Source organism: Gigantopelta aegis, chromosome 4 (assembly GCF_016097555.1).
Source record: "Gigantopelta aegis isolate Gae_Host chromosome 4, Gae_host_genome, whole genome shotgun sequence".
Classification (NCBI taxonomy): Eukaryota; Metazoa; Mollusca; class Gastropoda; order Neomphalida; family Peltospiridae; genus Gigantopelta; species Gigantopelta aegis.
The window spans coordinates 96,067,517-96,087,381 of NC_054702.1; the positions used below are offsets into that span (position 1 = coordinate 96,067,517).

At 35.9% G+C, this 19,865-nt stretch overlaps 1 protein-coding gene across 5 annotated transcripts in view; it reads left to right on the forward strand.

The window, feature by feature from the left end:
- The window catches only part of LOC121371479 (E3 ubiquitin-protein ligase FANCL-like), a 55,935-nt gene extending 36,609 nt beyond the window's left edge, over positions 1-19,326 (forward strand). For all 5 annotated transcript variants that reach the window (XM_041497404.1, XM_041497402.1, XM_041497401.1 and 2 more), the window contains 8 exons: positions 3,829-3,897; positions 6,381-6,531; positions 9,811-9,894; positions 11,679-11,724; positions 12,165-12,246; positions 14,122-14,238; positions 16,975-17,046; positions 18,287-19,326. In XM_041497404.1, coding sequence (XP_041353338.1) covers positions 3,829-3,897; positions 6,381-6,531; positions 9,811-9,894; positions 11,679-11,724; positions 12,165-12,246; positions 14,122-14,238; positions 16,975-17,046; positions 18,287-18,319 — 654 coding nt within the window. In that variant the 3' untranslated portion in view covers positions 18,320-19,326. The remainder of the gene's footprint in view (positions 1-3,828; positions 3,898-6,380; positions 6,532-9,810; positions 9,895-11,678; positions 11,725-12,164; positions 12,247-14,121; positions 14,239-16,974; positions 17,047-18,286) is intronic.
- Positions 19,327-19,865: the final 539 nt, after the last annotated feature.

The following is a 19,865-nucleotide window of genomic DNA, read 5'->3' on the forward strand; positions in this document are numbered from 1 at the left end:
ACAAGGTTCACACTGGGGAGGGGGTGGGGGGAGGGGGGTCCTTCTTTAAAAATACATGAATGTGTCAAATATGTATGGCCGATGCGGGCACGGCACAAGACTACTTCATCCTTCCTGCACCGCCTGTAGGATGACTGCCATTCCCAGGACTGGCGTGACAGAATGAAGTTTGTTTGCAACTGCACCGTCCCAATCATCTTGCCAAGTCGAAAAGATATATTGATTAATATGAAATTTAAAATCACTGTAGGGGACACCAACATGGACATGGGGCAAGTTCAAAGCAGACTTGACAAATTTAACGAAGACACACAAAAAATAAGTAAATACTACAATATACTACTTGCCCCAAAACTTGTGGCAGCACATGGAAAAGTATCATAAAACATACTAACAGACTTAGCGTGGATCAAGTAGCGAATATGTAATGTCATATTTTATTGGCCAAACAAAAAAATTAATAAAATTAAAAAAATGATAACACCTGTGAACAGATTCGACATCACAGGCCTGTGGGAAATGAGGTGGACCGGTGTGTGTGTGTGTGTGTGTGTGTGTGTGTGTGTGTGTGTGTGTGTGTGTGTGTGTGTGTGTGTGTGTGTGTGCGTGCGTGCGTGTATGTGTTACAGCCCGCCCCGCTTGTACTCGAGGACGAAAATGAATAAAGGTAAAAATATGACTTTGTGTCCCGTCTCCACACTATGGACGCTGAAATCACCCTCCCCCCAGATATTGTTCCTACGGACCTGGAAACCTGCTCCCCTCAGACAAATAAGACAGCATCCATAGCTGCCCATGACAATTGTCACGTAGGCAAAAGCAAACATTATTATTTTTAAATATTTATATATTTTTATAATTTCCCATCTAACTCGCAGTATTCCCCCCCCCCACCACCATCCTTTTAAAACCATTTTTATTTTATTGTTTTCACTTTCTGTTTTCATTATTATTTATTTTACTTTTTTAAATACAGTAAATGTAAAAACAGATTCGACTTCCCCTCACAAACGAAATGAACTTTCCTGCTGTGCCAAATATCACATACGCAAAACCAAGCTTATTCTTTCTTTTCCCCCTTTTCCCCTCGATTTCTCTTTTGTTAGTAAACCGAAGAACTCTCCCTTCTCCATACACTCCTTTTTATTGTTTGCTTATTGTAATCGTTTCACTTTAAACGATTTATAAGGGTTAATAGTCAATATAAATGTATTATTTAGTTATTATTTTCAATGTAGTGCGAATGCCTTGTAAACACGTATATCGCGATTTTGAAAGAAAAAACCCCCACGTGAAATAAATATATAATTTTGTTTTTTTAATTCATAACGTAGTGTAACAACAACATAGCGGCAACTGACAACAAGAAAAAGGTCAGAGGCTCAAATCAAGTAGCTCGTGCACGTTCGCAGTGACCGCCGATCAACCGTGTAACAGAAATTTTTCAATTTTTTCCCCAACTAGTCTAGACGCCGTCTAGCTTGGTCGGAGTCACCGTCTAGACGCAAATATGGTTGGTTCGCATACTGTAGCTTGCCTGATGTACAATCAGTCCATGATCGATCCCCATTGCTGGGCCATTTGGGCTATTTCTTGTTCCAGCCAGTTCACCACAGCTGGTATATTAAAGACTGTGGTATGTGCAGTCCTGTCTGTGGGATGGTGTATATAAAAAATCCCATGTTATTGGAAAAATGTAGCTGGTTTCCTCTAAAAGACCGGCCTTGGTGGCGTCGTGGTTAAGCCATCGGTCTACAGGCAGGTAGGTACTGGGTTCGGATCCCAGTCTAGGCATGGGATTTTTAATCAAGATACCGACTCCAAACCCTGAGTGAGTGTTCCACATGGCTCAATGGGTAGGTGTAAACCACTTGCACCGACCAGTGATCCATAACTGGTTCAACAAAGGCCATGGTTTGTGCTATCCTGCCTGTGGGAAGCGCAAATAAAAGATCCCTTGCTGCTAATCGGAAAGAGTAGCCCATGAAGTGGCGACAGCGGGTTTCCTCTCAAAATCTGTGTGGTCTTTAACCATATGTCTGATGCCATATAACCGTAAATAAAAATGTGTTGAGTGCATCATTAAATAATACATTTCTTTTTTTCTTTCCTCTCAAAGACTATTGATCAGAATTACCAGATGTTTGACATCCATTAGTTGATGATTAATAAATCAATGTGCTATAGTGGTGTCATTAAGCAAAACAAACTTTAACTATTTGGGTAAAAATAGTTTACAATTTACTCATTAGTCTTGAAAAGAGAATATTAAAGATCCCTTGCTACTAATGGAAAAATGTGTGTTTCTTCTAATACCATGCGTCAATATAAAATGTTTGACATCTAATAGCCCATGATTAATAAATCAGTGTGCTCTAATGATGTCATTAAACAAAACAAACTTTTTAACTTTAGTTAAAGATTATACACCACAATAAACACTCTGTAAACAAATTAAATCTCGCATGATTTTTTGGGTAAATTTGTTATGAAATATATTTACCAAATTCATCTTCAATTCATAATATCTGACAGCTTATTCTCTAGTCGAACAAACATTTCATCAACCATAATTAAGTGACTGGATACAATAAATTGTATACACATGTCTGATATTAAATACATATATTTAATAAAAAAAAATCCATTGTGACCTAAATGGCAATACTCATAAGTTTAATAACATTGTATATTCATGACTGAAATTTCTATTATATCATTTGACGTTACTGATTATTTAGCAATACAGTCTACTTGTCTGCTACAGATGTCAACCACCTATAATAATGATATGATACTTGCAGAGGCGGATCTAGGGGTGGGGGTATCTTCCCACCCCCTCTTAAATTTTGTGACAGTTATAAAAAAAAATTTATGATCCCCTCCAAACCTCTCCCAAAGTTCCATTGGCATTCCACCTCATGTCATTGCCCCCCTCCCCCCCCCCCCAAAATGGATTTCTGGATCTGCCACTGACTTGGTATATGAATGTAGTATATCTTTAAATGCTGTGAAGTATTTCTCTCTATCCTTTGCAAGGGGTGGGATGTAGCCCAGTGGTAAAGTGTTTACTTAATGTGTGGTCGGTCTAGGATCGATCCCCATCGGTGGACCCATTGGGCTATTTCTCGTTACAGCCAGTGATCCACAACTGGTGTAACAAAAGCCATGGTATGTACTATCCTGTCTGTGGGATGGTTCATATAAAAGATCCATTGCTGCTAATCAAAAAGAGTAGCCCATGAAGTGGCGACAGCGGGTTTCCTCTCTCAATATCTGTGTGGTCCATAACCATATACCTGACGCCATATAACCGTAATTAAAATGTGTTGAGTGCGTCGTTAAATAAAACATTTCCTTCCTTCCTCTCCTTTACACAGTAAGAAGGTCAGACATAGATGTATTACTTTTCTGATGGCAGCGGCAGCATCAACTTTTGCTTTAAAGTTTAATGTTAAGAGTTTTGCCTTTAGATCAGTTTCTCACAAACTATATGTCCTAATTCAGTTAAACTTGGTTTATAGTTGCACCTGTGGATGTTCATCACAGAACATTGGAATATTTAATATTGTGCAGGGGCGACACAGACTTTTTTCTTTCTTTCTGAGTTATATTTGTTGTATCTGTGACAATGTCCTTCACAGGTAATTTGAAAAGAGAGTCTGGCAACCTCGAGCTGTACCACTATTTTTTTTACACTGTGCTGCCCCTGTTACGCAATTCACTTAATTCAACAGAATTCTTGTTTTGTTTTGAAATGTCTTCAGCTAGTTTTGTAAAATACATATTAATATGATTAAATTAATTTACTTTAATTAATATTTCTAGCATCCAGCTGATGCCCCTGTGATTTCCACCAACCTGCCTAACAAATTTGATTTTCATTGGAATTCAAAGGTAAAGATTTATTCTTTGTTTTGGAGACATTCTTATGTTTTTAGAAATAAACAGCATGGACGTCTAAATACATAATTTCTATTCTGAACAAAATGGGTTACTCATATTGTAAGAACCTTCAATTATTAGACAATTAGTATTTTGTTGAACTAAATTATGTAAACTGGATTTATATTGTTTAATGTTAATCTTAAATGAATTGAAGCAGTACACAAAGTTATGTAGTGATATCCAGGGACTTGTCTCCAGAACAGAATGGGGCGGGATGTAGCCAGTGGTACAGCGCTCGCTTGATGCGCGGTCTGTCTGGGATCGATCCCAATTGGTGGGCCCATTGGGCTATTTTTCATTCCAGCCAGTGCACCATGACTGGTATATCAAAGGCCGTGGTATGTGTTATCCTGTCTGTGGGATGGTGCATATAAAAGATCCCTGCTAATCAAAAAGAGTAGCCCATGAAGTGGCGAAAGCAGGTTTCCTCTCTCTATATCTGTGTGGTGCTTAAACCATATGTTCAATGTCCTGAACAGAACAAAAGACACAAAGCTGTGTAACACACTCGTTGTCTTTGGAAAGAAAACAAGGTGGGGTCAAGGTTCAAGAATTTATTCCCAGGCGGAACCAGACGTTATAGAAAAACTATACATATTACTCGACAAAATAATAAAAATAATACATTAGTAATGACGAATATCACATTTACAACATTATGTTATTTATACTTATATTCGTTCATTAATACATTCACATTTTTATTGTACTTCAATTTAAAAGCATATAAAAATATAATCAAAACTATAAATAATAAGTTAAGACATGTAGAAATATAATGCATTTTCAATCATCCACAAAATAATATGCATGATAAATACATATTTCCAAAACAGACAATATAATAGAAATCGCTGCAAGTGACACGAGTGCAGGCCATTACACTCATGCATCACACGCACCGCACATGATTTAAACAATAAAACAACTACACACCTTCGCTGTGGTCGATGAGTCTCACAGAGATAAAAGAATTCACCTCAAAACCTTTTAATAAATAACACTTATAAGCTATTGTACCAATACAGAATAATACTTTACTTTAGTTGTAATTAAAATGAGATGTTATATTTAACTATGATTAAAATAACTTGTTTTAATTAAATACCTTTTACTCATTACTACTTCTAAATTACTTTAATACATGTTCATTTAATCATTATTAGTTACAGTTTACCAGATATATTTATACAATTTATAATAATGTGCCAAATTAAAACCACCAGTACATGCATATTACTCAAACCTGTTCTGTGTTCAGTGGCGATGAATCGGAAAAAGACCAACAGACCCTTCTTAATCAAAATCTTATGGTGTTGTTTGTGTATGTGAATGTTGCACGGACGTTATATGAACCATCACATGATAAAATAAAACCATATCATTGGCTATTGCTAATAACAAGCTAGGGCGTAGTCCAAATGAAATACGATATTGTCAACAGAATATCATAACCTAGAAAACTGAAATAAAATACATATACAGTAAATATTAAAATAAACTAATTACAAATATTTACTCCCTGTTACAGCTGTGCTTGAGTCATACAATTGAATCACCTTGGTGGATCCATTCTCTGATTGTTTGTTTTTTTGTCCCTAACCAAACAAGTGCGACACAATCAGTATATCAAAGGCTGTGGTATGTGCTGTCCTGTTTGAAAAAGTGCGTATATAGAGAATAACAAGCCTCGCGGAATTCCCCATTCTTACCGTTACAGGATAAAGCCGATATCCAACATCATTAACTAGTCCTTATTTTTATCCATCCAAATTAAGGAGAAAAACTATTATTTTTCATTATGTTACGTACATTGTACAGTGATCTAGAGGTAAAATAAACAATTTTGTAATGTATCTATGCACATGCGTGATGTCAAAAGTCATAATCTGCTAGTATATGTTTATGACTTAATTTGCTTTAATCAGTCATCATAATCGGCCAATAGAAACAGTAGTTGCAGGATAAATTAAACAAATTGTAGTGTGTTTCCTCTGATGATTATGTGTCAGAATTACCAAATGACAACCAATAGCTGATGATTAATTATCAATATGCTCTAGTGGTATCGTAAAACAAAACAAAAAAACTTTAACAATACTTTATGGCGATCAGATTGGATGCATTTGTATAATTTTATGTCTATTTCTAAGCACCTAAAATCTAGATGTTTTTTAAACTGCATACATGTGCAACTTACTGTTTTGTTGTTGTTGTGAACCACAACTGGCATATAAAAGGCCATGGTATGTGCTATCCTGTCTTTGGGATGGTGCATATAAAAGAGCCCTTGCTACTAATGGAAAAATATAGCGGGTTTTCTATGTAAAACTATATGTCAAAATTACCAAATATTTGACATCCAATAGCCGATGATTATTAAATCAATGTGCTCTAGTGGTGTTGTTAAAATAAACTTTAACTTTTTGCAGAGCACGTTACGACATGTTGTTGACCAGTTCCAGGAAGTGATCTCCAAATACCTGGACTTTTGGGATAACATGGACGAGATTGATAAAAACACGTGGGTGTTGGAGCCAGAGCAACCAAACTGTGCAGCTGTCCACCGCAGAATTGCACTAGGTATGATGTGTGCATTATAGATAGAAACTCCATATTGCTGTTCACATTTAAATAACTATACAGTCAATATATCAACATTAACATTACCGGGTTCATGCTTATAAAACTTTAAAGTTACTTTGCATATGTATCTGAATACAAATGTTTGTTAGTATCTGTACCTGTAATTAGTTTATGACTTTTCGCATGCATATTGATCAGTGTTAATTATCAAAACAAAGGTGATAACGAATTAATCTATCAAAATGCTAATTTGTAAAACAGCATGTTTAATTAGCCAGACATGATAGTAGGTTATTCTCAAATGAAAAAAATATTATGATGAATTGACTATTGACTTGGATAATATAATACAAAAAAGTACATATAAAAATATATGTTTCCACTGAAACCACCTTAAAATTTTAAATTACATAAAAATATTTAAAATATTCGATGTTTCGTTAGTCTAAAAACCAACTTCCTTTGAAGAATAAACAAAGTGCTGGGCATATGACCAGTAAGGTATAAAATAGAAAATGTCAGCTTGGAAGTTAAAAACACAAGGCTAGGTAACAAAGCAGGAGCTGACCAATAGCATAACAATAAAATTAAAGAACAAAGGAGTATAAAAAGTCTTAGTTGTTAAAGCCAGTAGCAACCTAGGAAAACACCACAGCATCGTAGAGGTCTATAATTAACTATATGCGTAGGCGGTTCGGCCTTAGGTTTTGTGTAGGGCCGGCCTCCCCTCCCTCCCGACCCTCACTTGGTCACACCAATGTTTAAAATATGACTGGCAGCCCCTTTCCTCTTAACCTCCCATGGGCTTAATGAATATTGTTTAAGAATTATTATTAATATTAGACCAGCCCATCTAAATTGCGCCAAAAATATATTATATTAATAATTTATATAGGTTAGGAATGTTGATATTTTTCTTTAAGGGTGCAGCCAAACCTTTTTAATCCCAATTTTCCCCTTTTTATACTTTTGGCATTAATTTTCAAAATTTCCCCTATTTGTTAGGTTATCCCTGTCCAGAGTCAGACCCCATCCTATCAGAGGCCGGACTCGGGATAGGCGTGTTCGAAACCCTAATGGTATATGGACACGTTAAACAAGTTACTAAGCTAAGCTATAATTAACGAGCTACTCTCGATTCACTAATACCAAAACCTATATTAGCTCAGCCATTTACCTTTCGACCGACCATTCAAAATTGCGCCAAATTTCCTCAATCAAAATTGCGCACCCTTTTCTCTTTGGCATTAACTGCTCCATTCAAAATTCCATAGCACTACCACCACCCCCACCCGCCTGCTACCGATTTGATCGGGCTGCTGTTGCTCCCTTGCACCTGCCAGTGCAGGCGGTCCCTCCTCTCCCCTCCCCCCACCTTTCCTGTCATGGACGGAGGCGCCGGCCTTGGCAGGCTCTTGTGCCCACGACAGGCGTGCGCTACAACAGTTTGTTCTGAATGTGCACGTAAAACCCTGTGACATGACATGACGTAAAGCCAGTAGGGCTGTACTCATTGAGGCCACTGGGGTGAACCGTATTCTCAGTTTATGTATCCAAATGGATTCTGCAAGATCTAACTTAGCTTGGTCTCTGTTAACTTGCTGTAAAAGAACACAACTGTAATCATGGTGTTGTAAATTGAAGTGAGGGGCCACATGGGGAGCTTTATCTTTTTTATTATATTTGATGTTATGTCTGTGACCAGAAATTCGTTTACTAAATGTTTGACTAGTCTGTCAAACATATTGTATTTGGCAAAGTTTGCAAGTAAGGCAGTATATGACATAAGATGAAGCACAGTTGAGGGTGATTTTTATTTTAAAAGTTTTATTAGTTTTACTGGTGATCGAGTCTGTGGTGAGCATAGCAACACAAGTTTTACACTTAGAATGCCCACACGGGTTTTTTATCCAACGCAGTTGGTTACATTTTAAAATGTTAGCTAAGGTGGCATTTTTACGTTCAGCAATGGTGATGGGTGTGGCCACTAACGTTTTAGCCATCCTTTCACTAGTATGAAGAATGTTTGTGTCTTTGGAAAATTGACAGAGGTTTGGTTGCCTGGGATCATAGGTAGTTACCCAAGCTACAATGTTTTTGGTCGACTGGGATTTGTATGTGTACTTTAATAATTCAGCTCTAGGGCGGTTCTGTGCTTTTTTTTAACATAGCCACAACTGTTTTCTTTTTATATCCACAATTTAACAAGTATTCAGTGAACTCTAGAAGGTATTGTCTTTCCCATTCAGGTTTACTGCATATACGGCGAATTCTGATAGCACCACTGTAAGCAATAAAGTTAAACACATGTCGTGGGTGAGAGCTAGTAGGGGGAGGTATTTGTGAGAAGCTGTCACTGATTTTTTACTCAAATCAAATGTGAATTTTATTTTGGGGTGTTGTTCATTAAGTTTATTAACAAACTCTAGAATATCTGGTTCTGAGGCAGTGGACCAAGCCCAGATGTCATCAATGAACCTGTATTTAATGTCAGGTCTGTTGGGAGTGTTTTCCCAGTACTTGTGCATCCAGTAGTACATATATATGTTAGCATAGGTAACCGCAAAGGGCGTACCCATGGCTGTACCCGATATAAGGACATCCTTAAAAAGAAATTCATTGTTGTGAAGTACAAAATCAGCTATCTTAATGACAGCTGCAGTGTTGTCTCCTTGTAGCAGTCCTGTTTCTACAATGGCTGTTTCTAGAGCAACAAGTCCTTCATCTATGTCAATATTTGGATAGAGACTTACATCTAGTGCAAGAAGGTAGCCGTTGCTATCTGAAATCTTAGTTTTATTTAATATGTCAATTTTTTGCAAGAAATGAGTAGTGTCCTTCACTAACTCTGTGCAGTATTTGTCTACTACACCTTTTAGTTTCCAGTCCAGCCACAGTGAGTCTCTCTTAGTAGGGGCTGTCACTTGGCTGCAAATAGGGCGTCCTGGAGGAATATCACCAGTGTTCTTAATCTTGTGAAACATAGAAGTACGCTGGGTTATAATATAATACAGAAATCCCAGTTTAAAATTAATATTACATCTTACTCATACTCCCTTATTTATAAATTACATATTTTTGGGGTTCACACTGGAATGATTTTTGGTTTACCCAATTTTCAGATATGTGGAGTAGGTATTTCCTTGAACTTTATTAAAACATGGTTAATTGAGTGAATACTTTATTAGCCAAAGACTAAACATTGTAACAACTTTATATAAAAATTAGCAGTGATCTAATTGGGCAATTGACAGTAATGTTTGCTTTATTATACAGATTCAAATGCATCTCTACAAATAGTTGTTGATCCACATCATCCTCGCATGCTCCCAGAATGTAGATTTCTTGGCGCGGATCAAGGTAAGTAACTCTGTACAGATTTATATGATCAACCACTGCTACTGACTGAATTTAGATTCCGTCAAGCTATAAATGAATGACATCTACATGGCCATGAGGCGTGTGCTGAAACAGCTTGTTCTGAATGTGCACGTTAAACCCTATAACCTGACCTGATGGCCATGACAAAACTAAAGCAAACTGTTAAAGAATCATTTGTGGATACCAGACCTTGAGGTGAAAAAACTATTATGGGGAGTGGTTAATTGCTCACTTAACTTAAATTATGGGGAGACATTTAAGATATATTGCCATATTGAGCATATTTAATCCTTTTGTTGAACTTTTGTTATTTTTAAGTTCACATGCTAAGGGAATTAAAAATGACTTGGTTGACCAAGTCTCAGGGGAGTGATGGGGGATCAAAGTAATAGCTCCTCTTGAACAACACGGTCTCGGGTACTCGAAAACAACATGTATTTGTTTCCATTTGGGTTGTAATGTCCGATTTGCTGAAAAATATTTGATTCTTCCACTTATTAGTCCCCTTCTGGTCCAAGCGGAGGGAACCATAGTGTTCATCATCGTCCTTTTGTCTGTCTGTCTGTCTGTCTGTATGTCTGTCCCACTTGTAGATGTCTAGACTTTTTTCTTTGCAATGCCTCAAGATATTGAACTGACATTTTGTGTATAGCCTTATCATGTACAGTAACTTATAAAGAAAGTTTGACTTTCTTGGTGATTTACCCATTTTTGACAGAGTTATGGCCCATGAACTTAGGAGATATGAATATGTGTTTGCCCCCGTATCGGACATACATGTATATTGTCTTAGCACTACTCTCAAAATCCATGTAAATAACACCTTGGTATTTGAAAAACTAGATAATGTTTCTGTCATACCGTATATCACTGTGTATTAGTTGACTTTGTGTTAGCCTGTAACAATAAGATATTCAGCAGTTTTGCATTTCCTTACATACATATTGTATTGTTAGAAATGTTTTGCTGACTCCATGTATTGGCAGGAATGGAACGTAGCCCAGCGGTAAAGCGCTCACTTGATGCACGGCCGCTCAAGGATCGATCCCCGTAGGTGGGCCCATTGGGCTATTTCTCGTTCCAGCCAGTGCACCACGACTGTCTGTGGGATGGTGCATATAAAAGATCCCTTGCTGTTAATCAAAAAGAGTAGCCCATGAAGTGGTGACAGTGGGTTTCCTCTCTCAATGGTCCTTAACCATATGTCCGACACCATATAACCATAAATAAAATGTGTTGAGTGTGTCGTTAAAAAACCATTTCCTGTCCTTTCCGTGTATTGGCCACCCCTTCATCCCATGATGGTATTTACAAACATGAAAATTGGCTAATTGTGATAAGGTAATCTTATTATGTTTCAGTTACCTTATTTGACATGTAAAATTGTGATATATGGTACTCTTATTATGTTATAATTACCTTATTTGACATGTAAAATTGTGATATAAGCTACTCTTTATTATGTTGTTTACCTTATTTACCATGTAAAATTGTGATATACGGTACTCTTGTTATGTTGTTTACCTTATTTACCATGTAAAATTGTGATATAAGCCACTCTTGTTATGTTGTTTACCTTATTTACCATGTAAAATTGTGATATAAGCTACTCTTGTTATGTTATTTATGTTATTTACCATGTAATAGCTGATGAAATCATTATACAAACAAATATTCTTTCCCTTTCATTTTAACCAGATTACAAATCTTAAGACACATCTGAGTCAGAAACTAGTATTTACTTCTTACTTTTCATTTTGTAGTGGTAAATCCATTAAGAGAAAAGCTGAACAGCAACCTGCACCTATGGTATGTGATGATGTGCTTTAATTTAAATATTATTTAAAGAATTTAAATATGACTAGTCACATTCTTAAATATGGCAGATGGGAGATTTTTTTTTAATTTGCATTTCTTTTAATACAATATGTTCTGTCCTTTTGCCACTAATTTTAACAAAGAAACATGATAAACTAAGTTTACAATTATTTCTGAGTGAATACCAACATTATATCATTGATTTTGTGATGCAAAACACCAATGCAGTCCATTTTAAACTAAGCTTGATTATGAGTCCATCATTAACATATATGACCAATTCTGGCCAATCAGTGGAATGGTTTTTGGCTGATATTTGAAATAATAATGTTCTTGTTTTTATTATTATTAAATGTAATATATTTGGATGTTTAAAAAAATATCGTTGATATCAATAAAATGTTTGTACTGAGTATTATTGCTGTTATCAGGGATGTGGAGTCATCATTGTTGAGTAATCTGGAGAAGCTGCTCGATAGGAGTTTTCCATCTCCGTCTAACTCTAAGAAAGAGGTGATGTATAATCTCATAGATTTCCCTTTTTGTAAACCTGTCACTGAGAATGAGAATTTTGAAATTGGGAGTGGAAAGGTTTACATATAGAAATTGAGATCATCACTGAAAATGAGTATCAATGTATGTTTATAATAGAAGGGGTTTTTGGGGGTGTTTTTTTTTTGTACTGTGAAGAAATCGGAAGGTGAGATACTGGTGTTATTTCTCTGATGATATCAGCAGTGGTATTTAGCTTTACATTTAAGTTTCATAATTAGCTTTTTTATCCGAGTGTGATATATTTTAACATGCTCCTATACCACTATATCTGTCCCGGATCCCGTCTCTGGATAGCCAGAAGCCTGATCCGAGACAGATTCTTTATCACAGATTGTAAGTCCTATATTAATGAAACTTTGCTCATAGGTGTAACTGTCGAGGTTCAGGTTTAATGCATTTTAAAAAACTGAAAAAATTATTGTATTTTTATTTCATTAATTTTTTTTAAAGAATTAGATTAAGCCTGAAATTACAGCTCATGCAAATATGTTTTTTTGTTTTGTTTTGTTTTTTTAAATTTGAAAAAAAGTGAGTCAGCAATTTTTATAAATCGATCAGCTTATGGTAGGCAAGATAGTTACTGTAAATCATAAAATATTAGCTTTCTTAAAATTTAGCAAAATCCAAATTAGTGACATATTAGCGACATAAAACTTTAACGAGGTCATCATATCAGAAACTAAAAAACAAATAAGCTGAAGTTGTAGGATCAGCTGAAATATTTTTTTTTACAAATTTTGACATTATGCAGCTTACAGACATCTTGAATTTAGTAGACAATTGCAGTAATGTGCATGTTAACTAACTAGTGTTGTTTGCTATCCTTTTAGTTTAATCAATAGCATGTAACCATTGTTGAGCCTTCAGTTAATCACAGACAAAACAATCACACAAACATTTTTTGGAACAGTCTGTTGTATGTCTCTTTAAATTTAGCCTCATGAAATATTTGCTAAATTCGCTAATATTTTATGCTCACTAACATTTCCTGATTTACAGTAATTCTGCATAAATCTTGTTAAAAACAAATTTACATATTGGAATATATGTAGGATACAGTTAGGATACAATCATATTCATCTATATTCAGTGAATATACACACACACCTGGCTTCACAGTCTTAAAGGTTCTTTAATAAACATGACTCTTATCTATATTTAGACAGGACTTCTAGATTGTGGTAGCCCACTCCCATGGCTAATGATATTCAGTGTTTTAAATAACTATTGCCATGCCCGATGGCTAGTGAAGAATTTTTTTATCAAATGGCTAGTGATATTCAGTGTTTTAAATAATTACGGGGGGTACTATTGCCATGCCCGATGGCTAGTGAAGAAATTTTTTATCAAATGGCTAGTGATATTCAGTGTTTTAAATAACTACTATTGCCATGCCCGATGGCTAGTGAAGACATTTTTTATCAAATGTTGCAGTTAAGTCTTTTTGTAAATATGAATATCCCCAATGTTAGTGTTTTTAAGCTCGATCTCCCTCTTTAGGTGACATAACTGATTTTTACTATTCTTTAGTAAAATTGTAGTAACTTAAAATAAAGCAGGGCTAGTGAATTTGTAATTGTGGCTAATAAATGTTTTAAATCATTGATCCCATGGCTAGTGGATTAAAAAATAAATAAATCTAGAAGCCCTGATTTAGATAAAAATATAATTTGTTTTGATGTTTATGAACACGGAGCCAGCACACATATTCAGGTATTTCAATGTGATTTTTAATTTAGTAGTAGAAAAATTAGCTTTCTTTATAAGTTTGTTATAGTAGACTGTTTAATCTCATGGTAGTGTTTAACACTATGTTTCTATCTTACACTATAGGAATTCAGCATGGAGTGTGGTATCTGCTATGCATACAGACTTGAACGTGAAATTCCTGACAAGGTTTGTGATGATTCCCGGTGTGGCCAGCCATTCCACAGGAGTTGTCTGTATGAGGTCAGTGTCACAGAACACAGCGTTCTCTTAGTGAGTCGGGTACTCAAACTTAAATTCATGGTAAACACCATGATTTAGAGTTGCAAACTCTTTCAAAATGAGACCGGCCTTGGTGGTGTCGTGGTTATGCCATCGGTCTACAGGCTGGTAGGTAATGGGTTCGGATCCCAGTCGAGGCATGGGATTTTTAATCCAGATACCGACTCCAAACCCTGAGTGAGTGCTTCGCAAGGCTCAATGGGTAGGTGTAAACCACTTGCACCGACCAGTGATCCATAACTGGTTCAACAAAGGCCATGGTTTGTGCTATCCTGCCTGTGGGAAGCGCAAATAAAAGATCCCCCTTATAGTGGCGACAGCGGGTTTCCTCTCAAAATCTGTGTGGTCCTTAACCATATATCTGACGCCATATAACCATAAATAAAATGTGTTGAATGCGTCGTTAAATAAAACCTTTCTTTCTTTCAAAATGGTTTATTTTTTCTGATTTTTGAGCACTTGAAAAATACTATAATATTATTTGCAAATTAATTTGTTTAAAATATATTTAGAATATCAGTGTAGTACAGAATAGTAGAACGTATTACGGTTAAATTACTCATCAAGTTTGACTTTCATGGCGATTTACCCATTTTTGATAGAGTTATGGCCCTTGAACTTAGGAGAAATGAGTGCGAATAATTTTTACATGCTCATATACCACTAGAGTCCAAAAATTCATCACGGATCGAACAACCGTAGTGCATCCTTAATGATCAGAAGAGTGCGAGTGCGAATAATTTTTACATGCTCATATACCACTAGAGTTTCGAGCATGTCCGTCCCGGGGCCTGTCTCTGAATAGCCAGGGGCTTGTCCCGGGACAAAACAATTAAGCAGACAATTTTGAAATTTACATCCAAAAATTAAATAGTCGGCCTTTAAAATTTTGATGCGCATCTCTAATTAATATAAATAATAAAGAAAATTCTACTCATTAAATTTGGTCGCTAGATTAGATCGGGTGGTCAAAAAGAAATTAGATAAGATCGGTGGCCTGACTCGGGATGGAGTTGGGGGGGGGGGGGGGGGGGGTGGTAGAGTTGAAAATGGGCAGAATTTTGATAATAGCAATTAGTAAAAAGAATTGACTGCTTGGTCGAATATTTATATAATTTGGAGCATTTTAGAAGGACAGTCCAAAAATAAATAAGAGAAAGAAGAGAGGATCGGACTATTTAATAATATTAAAAAAAGAAAGTAATTTCGACATCAATTTTTGAACGAAGGTCTAAAAGTTTAAAGTCCGATCTATATGTCCACGTGAGTGGCCTCGTTAAGGCTGTTAGGGTGCACAGCTTGTTGGGACGAGATGGGTTGCATCCCGTCAAGAAAACTCTTAGATTAACAGTCAATAGACGTTGAAGGTGTAGTGCTGTGCTGAAATACAGATCTTGAGCAGCCGGATCTGTCTGAACGAGAGAGAGAATCAGACTAGGGTATAGTCCAGTTGTCATGGGTTGGTATAGTGGTGCGGACGGGCCCGACTCCGGAGGACACAATATCACAATAAAACAAAGTAAAGTCTAGAAAAGAGTAGTAGGGGCCGACCCTGCTTCCTATTTCTTCTTAGAGTGGGGCGGTCAATCTTCCAGTGCTGCTAGGACAGGCTCGGACATGTAGAGACTAAACGCGAACAACCGTGGCGTTCTGCAGAATGGCGTCATACAAGTCACAAACAAAACAAGTCAACACAGTCAGACGGAGAAATGACGTGGAGGCAAGGAATCTCGCTAAAAAAAGAATCCAACCTGGTGGTGCAGACTGTCGAAACAAGAAGCTTTCCAGCGTTCAATCAGTTCCAATGGCCGCATACATCCCAGTAGAAAACTTCACTTCGTTGACAAAAATAACAAAAGTGAAGGATCCCCAAGTCAAGCCGCGAAAGCACGTGCAGTGTGCACAAACGCGTCTTACCGCGATGAACTCCAGACTGGGAATGAGGAGAAATTGAAACAAAAAACAACAAAAAAACAAAAAAAATTCTGAACTTTCTTTTTTGCGATGCCTCAAGATATTGAAACCCAGACATCACCTATGATTCAGGGGATAAAAAAAAAAATATATATATTCAGCTGAAATTTTATGTACATAGCTTAATCATGTACTATTACAGATCATTTTTGACTTTCATGACTATTTACCCATATTTAACAGTGTTATAACTCTTGAATTTAGGAGATACGGGGGGGGGGGGGGAATCAATTTTTTTTTTGAATGCCTTAAGATATTGAGCTATTTTGTGTATAGCTTTATTATGTTCTGTTACAAATGTTTACCCATTTTTCACAGTTATGGCCCTTGAACATTTTTCAAGCTCTTTTTTGTTTTTCAATGCCTGAAAATTTTTAGATGAAATTTTATCATATACTGTTACAGATTAAGGCTAACTTTTATGGAAATTAACCCATTTTTTACATTGTTATGGCCCTTGAACTTAGGAGATACGAACATTTGTTGGGCTCTGTAGGGAACATGTATTGCTTGTTGATAATAGTAGCCAGTAACCATAATGATGTAAGACACCAAAATAGTCGGAGCTCAAAATATCCCGAGGTGTTTCATTTTCCTTTATTTATTATATGCTTACACATATACTGTGATTATAAATATTTTAACATTGATATGTTTTAATAAAATTCAGCTCAAATTATAAATGTATCTATATATTTGTAATAAATAACTTTACTATTTCAGTGGTTAAGAGTACTTCCATCCAGTCGACAAAGTTTCAATATGATATTTGGAGAGTGTCCATTCTGTGGCAAGGTAATAACAAAAACAGATTGCACATTAATTGTATTAATAATATAAGAACAGATGAGGTTTAGGCCTGTGATATATGTATATTTTGTGTTATTGTAGCTCTTCTCATAACATTAGTTTAACAAATACAATGATTGTAATATTCAGAAAGTAAATTATGAATATTAAGAACAGAACAGTGCACAGTCACTGGCATATGAATGAGAACTGAAATAGAATAGTTATTATAGTAAAACTACAATGACACAAAGAGGCTAAGTTTAATCATTCCGGTCTTGGATACAGAATACTCAATGTAACAAAACTTTGCTTTACATATTTTCTTAATCTTAGGTTGGTCACTGTCTGTTGTCTCCTTATAATACATTTTTTAAAATAAAATTCATTATAAAATTTAAAAAACCAATTTCAAATGAAGTGTATTTTTAGAATCAAGAATTATATTAGAATGACTAGCATTCATTTCTATTGCCGTAACGGGGCGGGACGCAGGTCAGTGGTACAGTCCTCACCAGATGGCGATCGATTCCTGCCCATTGGGCTATTTCTCGTTCCAGCCAGTGCTCCACAACAAGTGTAACAAAGGCTGTGGTATGTAATATCCTGTCTGTGGGATGGTGCATATAAAAGATCCCTTGCTGCTAATTAAAAAGAATAGCCCAAGAAGTGGCGACAGCAGGTTTCCTCTCTCAATATCTGTGTGGTTCTTAACCATATGTCCAACGCCATATAACCGTAAATAAAATGTGTTGAGTGCGTTGTTAAATAAAACATTTCCTTACTTCTATTGAAGTATTGATAAAATTGCTTGATTGTATAACCTTGAAACTAGATGCTGTAACGATACGGCGATACTATATCACATCTCGATACGAGGGCCATGATATGATACATCGATTCAGGATATCTTCATACATTCATGTTTTAATAATTTTTGGTAAAAAATGTTAAGCAGTACGAACATGCATAGTAGAGCAATTAAAATGTAATTTCATTTTATTGTCAGGTGACAATAAAACTTTTCTGTAATACAGCTTGTGTCATGTCTTAAATTTTGATTAAAGTATCGTATCGCGACCTCCCGTATTACAGCTCTAATTAAAACATAATTTTGAGAATACAAATGAACAACCTTCAGTAATAACTGTTAACAGCATTCAGAGTAGCGTTATGATACAAAAATGGTAGTCAAAAACAGGAAATCAATATCTCAGTAAATGTCTTATCCTATTTTATTTTTCAGTCTATTACTGTTAAAACGACTGTCCAAGGTTGACATTCAAAGCTTATACCGGCTATGGAGGACTGAAACTGCAAGGAAACATTCTGTGGATGATTGTTAATGTTAAAATGCTAAAAATCACAGTTTAATGGACTGTACTGGATTAGCAGTGCTGCCATCACAATGATCCTGAAAATCACTGGTTGATAGTGCAAGATACAACAAAAGCTGAAGATCACTGTTTGACAGTGCAAGATACCACAAAGGCTGAAGATCACTGTTTGACAGTGCAAGATATCACAAAGGCTGAAAATTACTGACAGTGCAAGATATCACAAAGCTTGTGGTGGATCCAAGAAATTTGGAAAGAGAGGAGGGGATATTTTTGGTAAATTCTTCCTGAAGTTGGGGGATCCATGTTGAGAATACAAGACCAAGTGGCAATGTGTGCCAGGGGCTCTTGTCCTCATCAGTCTTATCATTTACAAGCTGAATGAGTTTAATGTTGCCAGTGATAACTGCTGGGATGAATGAAATAAGGGAACTCGTGGAATTGTACACTAAATTTAATTTACTACTAGCGTAGTAATGTCAAATTGTAATGTGGAATTGAATGTCAATAGTGTTGAATTGCTGCTAGTAAGAGTTGACTTCTGGCAATGGATTGAGGGTTTTGGTTGCAGTCACTAATTACTGTTGCTACATGTATTAGTGTGATCCCTAATTTCTTCCCAGCAGTACATTATAAACATGAATATAAAATTGATGTATAAAATTATGTCAACAAATAAAATTGCTCTCTAGGCTGGAATACCTGAAGGTCTTGTGTGTCAGCATCATAAATGCATTCATTTGGGGGACATGATAATTACCCAATGTTGTGTTTCCGGAGAGACCTTCAATGCAGTTACCACTTAAGTAAGAGTGGGTGGCTATCAAATTTTAAAGAAAAAGTTGTAAAATGTTTTTTGACTACTAACCATAGTTTAACTTAGGACATTCTGAATTAAAGTTTGAAAAATGTTATTTTATATACATGACATTAAAAATTATTTGGTTAATAACATTTCTTGTTTTTTTGTGATTACCACAACTCCTTCGACAAGGATGTTATTGGGCTTTTGAAATTGGTGAAATGATGTAACTGGAGGCACTGTTTAGAAAACATGTCTCACTTATTGCACATTTGGATGTGTATCTTTCACACATTTCTTATTCCTTATTTAGACGGCAACCGAACGTTTTCCACCAGTTTCGGCAAATCACAGACTTTTTCTGTCTTAATCATGAATTTCAGAAAAGTTTCTTAATTCATAGTGCTGTATGCTCCGCCCATTTGAGAGAATGAACCAATGAAATGCCGTTTAGATAAGAAGGCATTAAAGCCGCACACCCTAGTTCCATCCAGCGAAAATAAATTATAATTTGGTTAATCTACAAACCTGTAACACGCTTAGATCACGTTTTTATAAAATGGAGTGAAAAAGCAGGTTTTATATCGATAAATACCATGGGAATCCCCATGTCCCAATTGCTTGAAATAATTTTGAAAGTTAGTATTCTGATGTCACCGGTAGATGTCGCTCGAAGCACAACAATG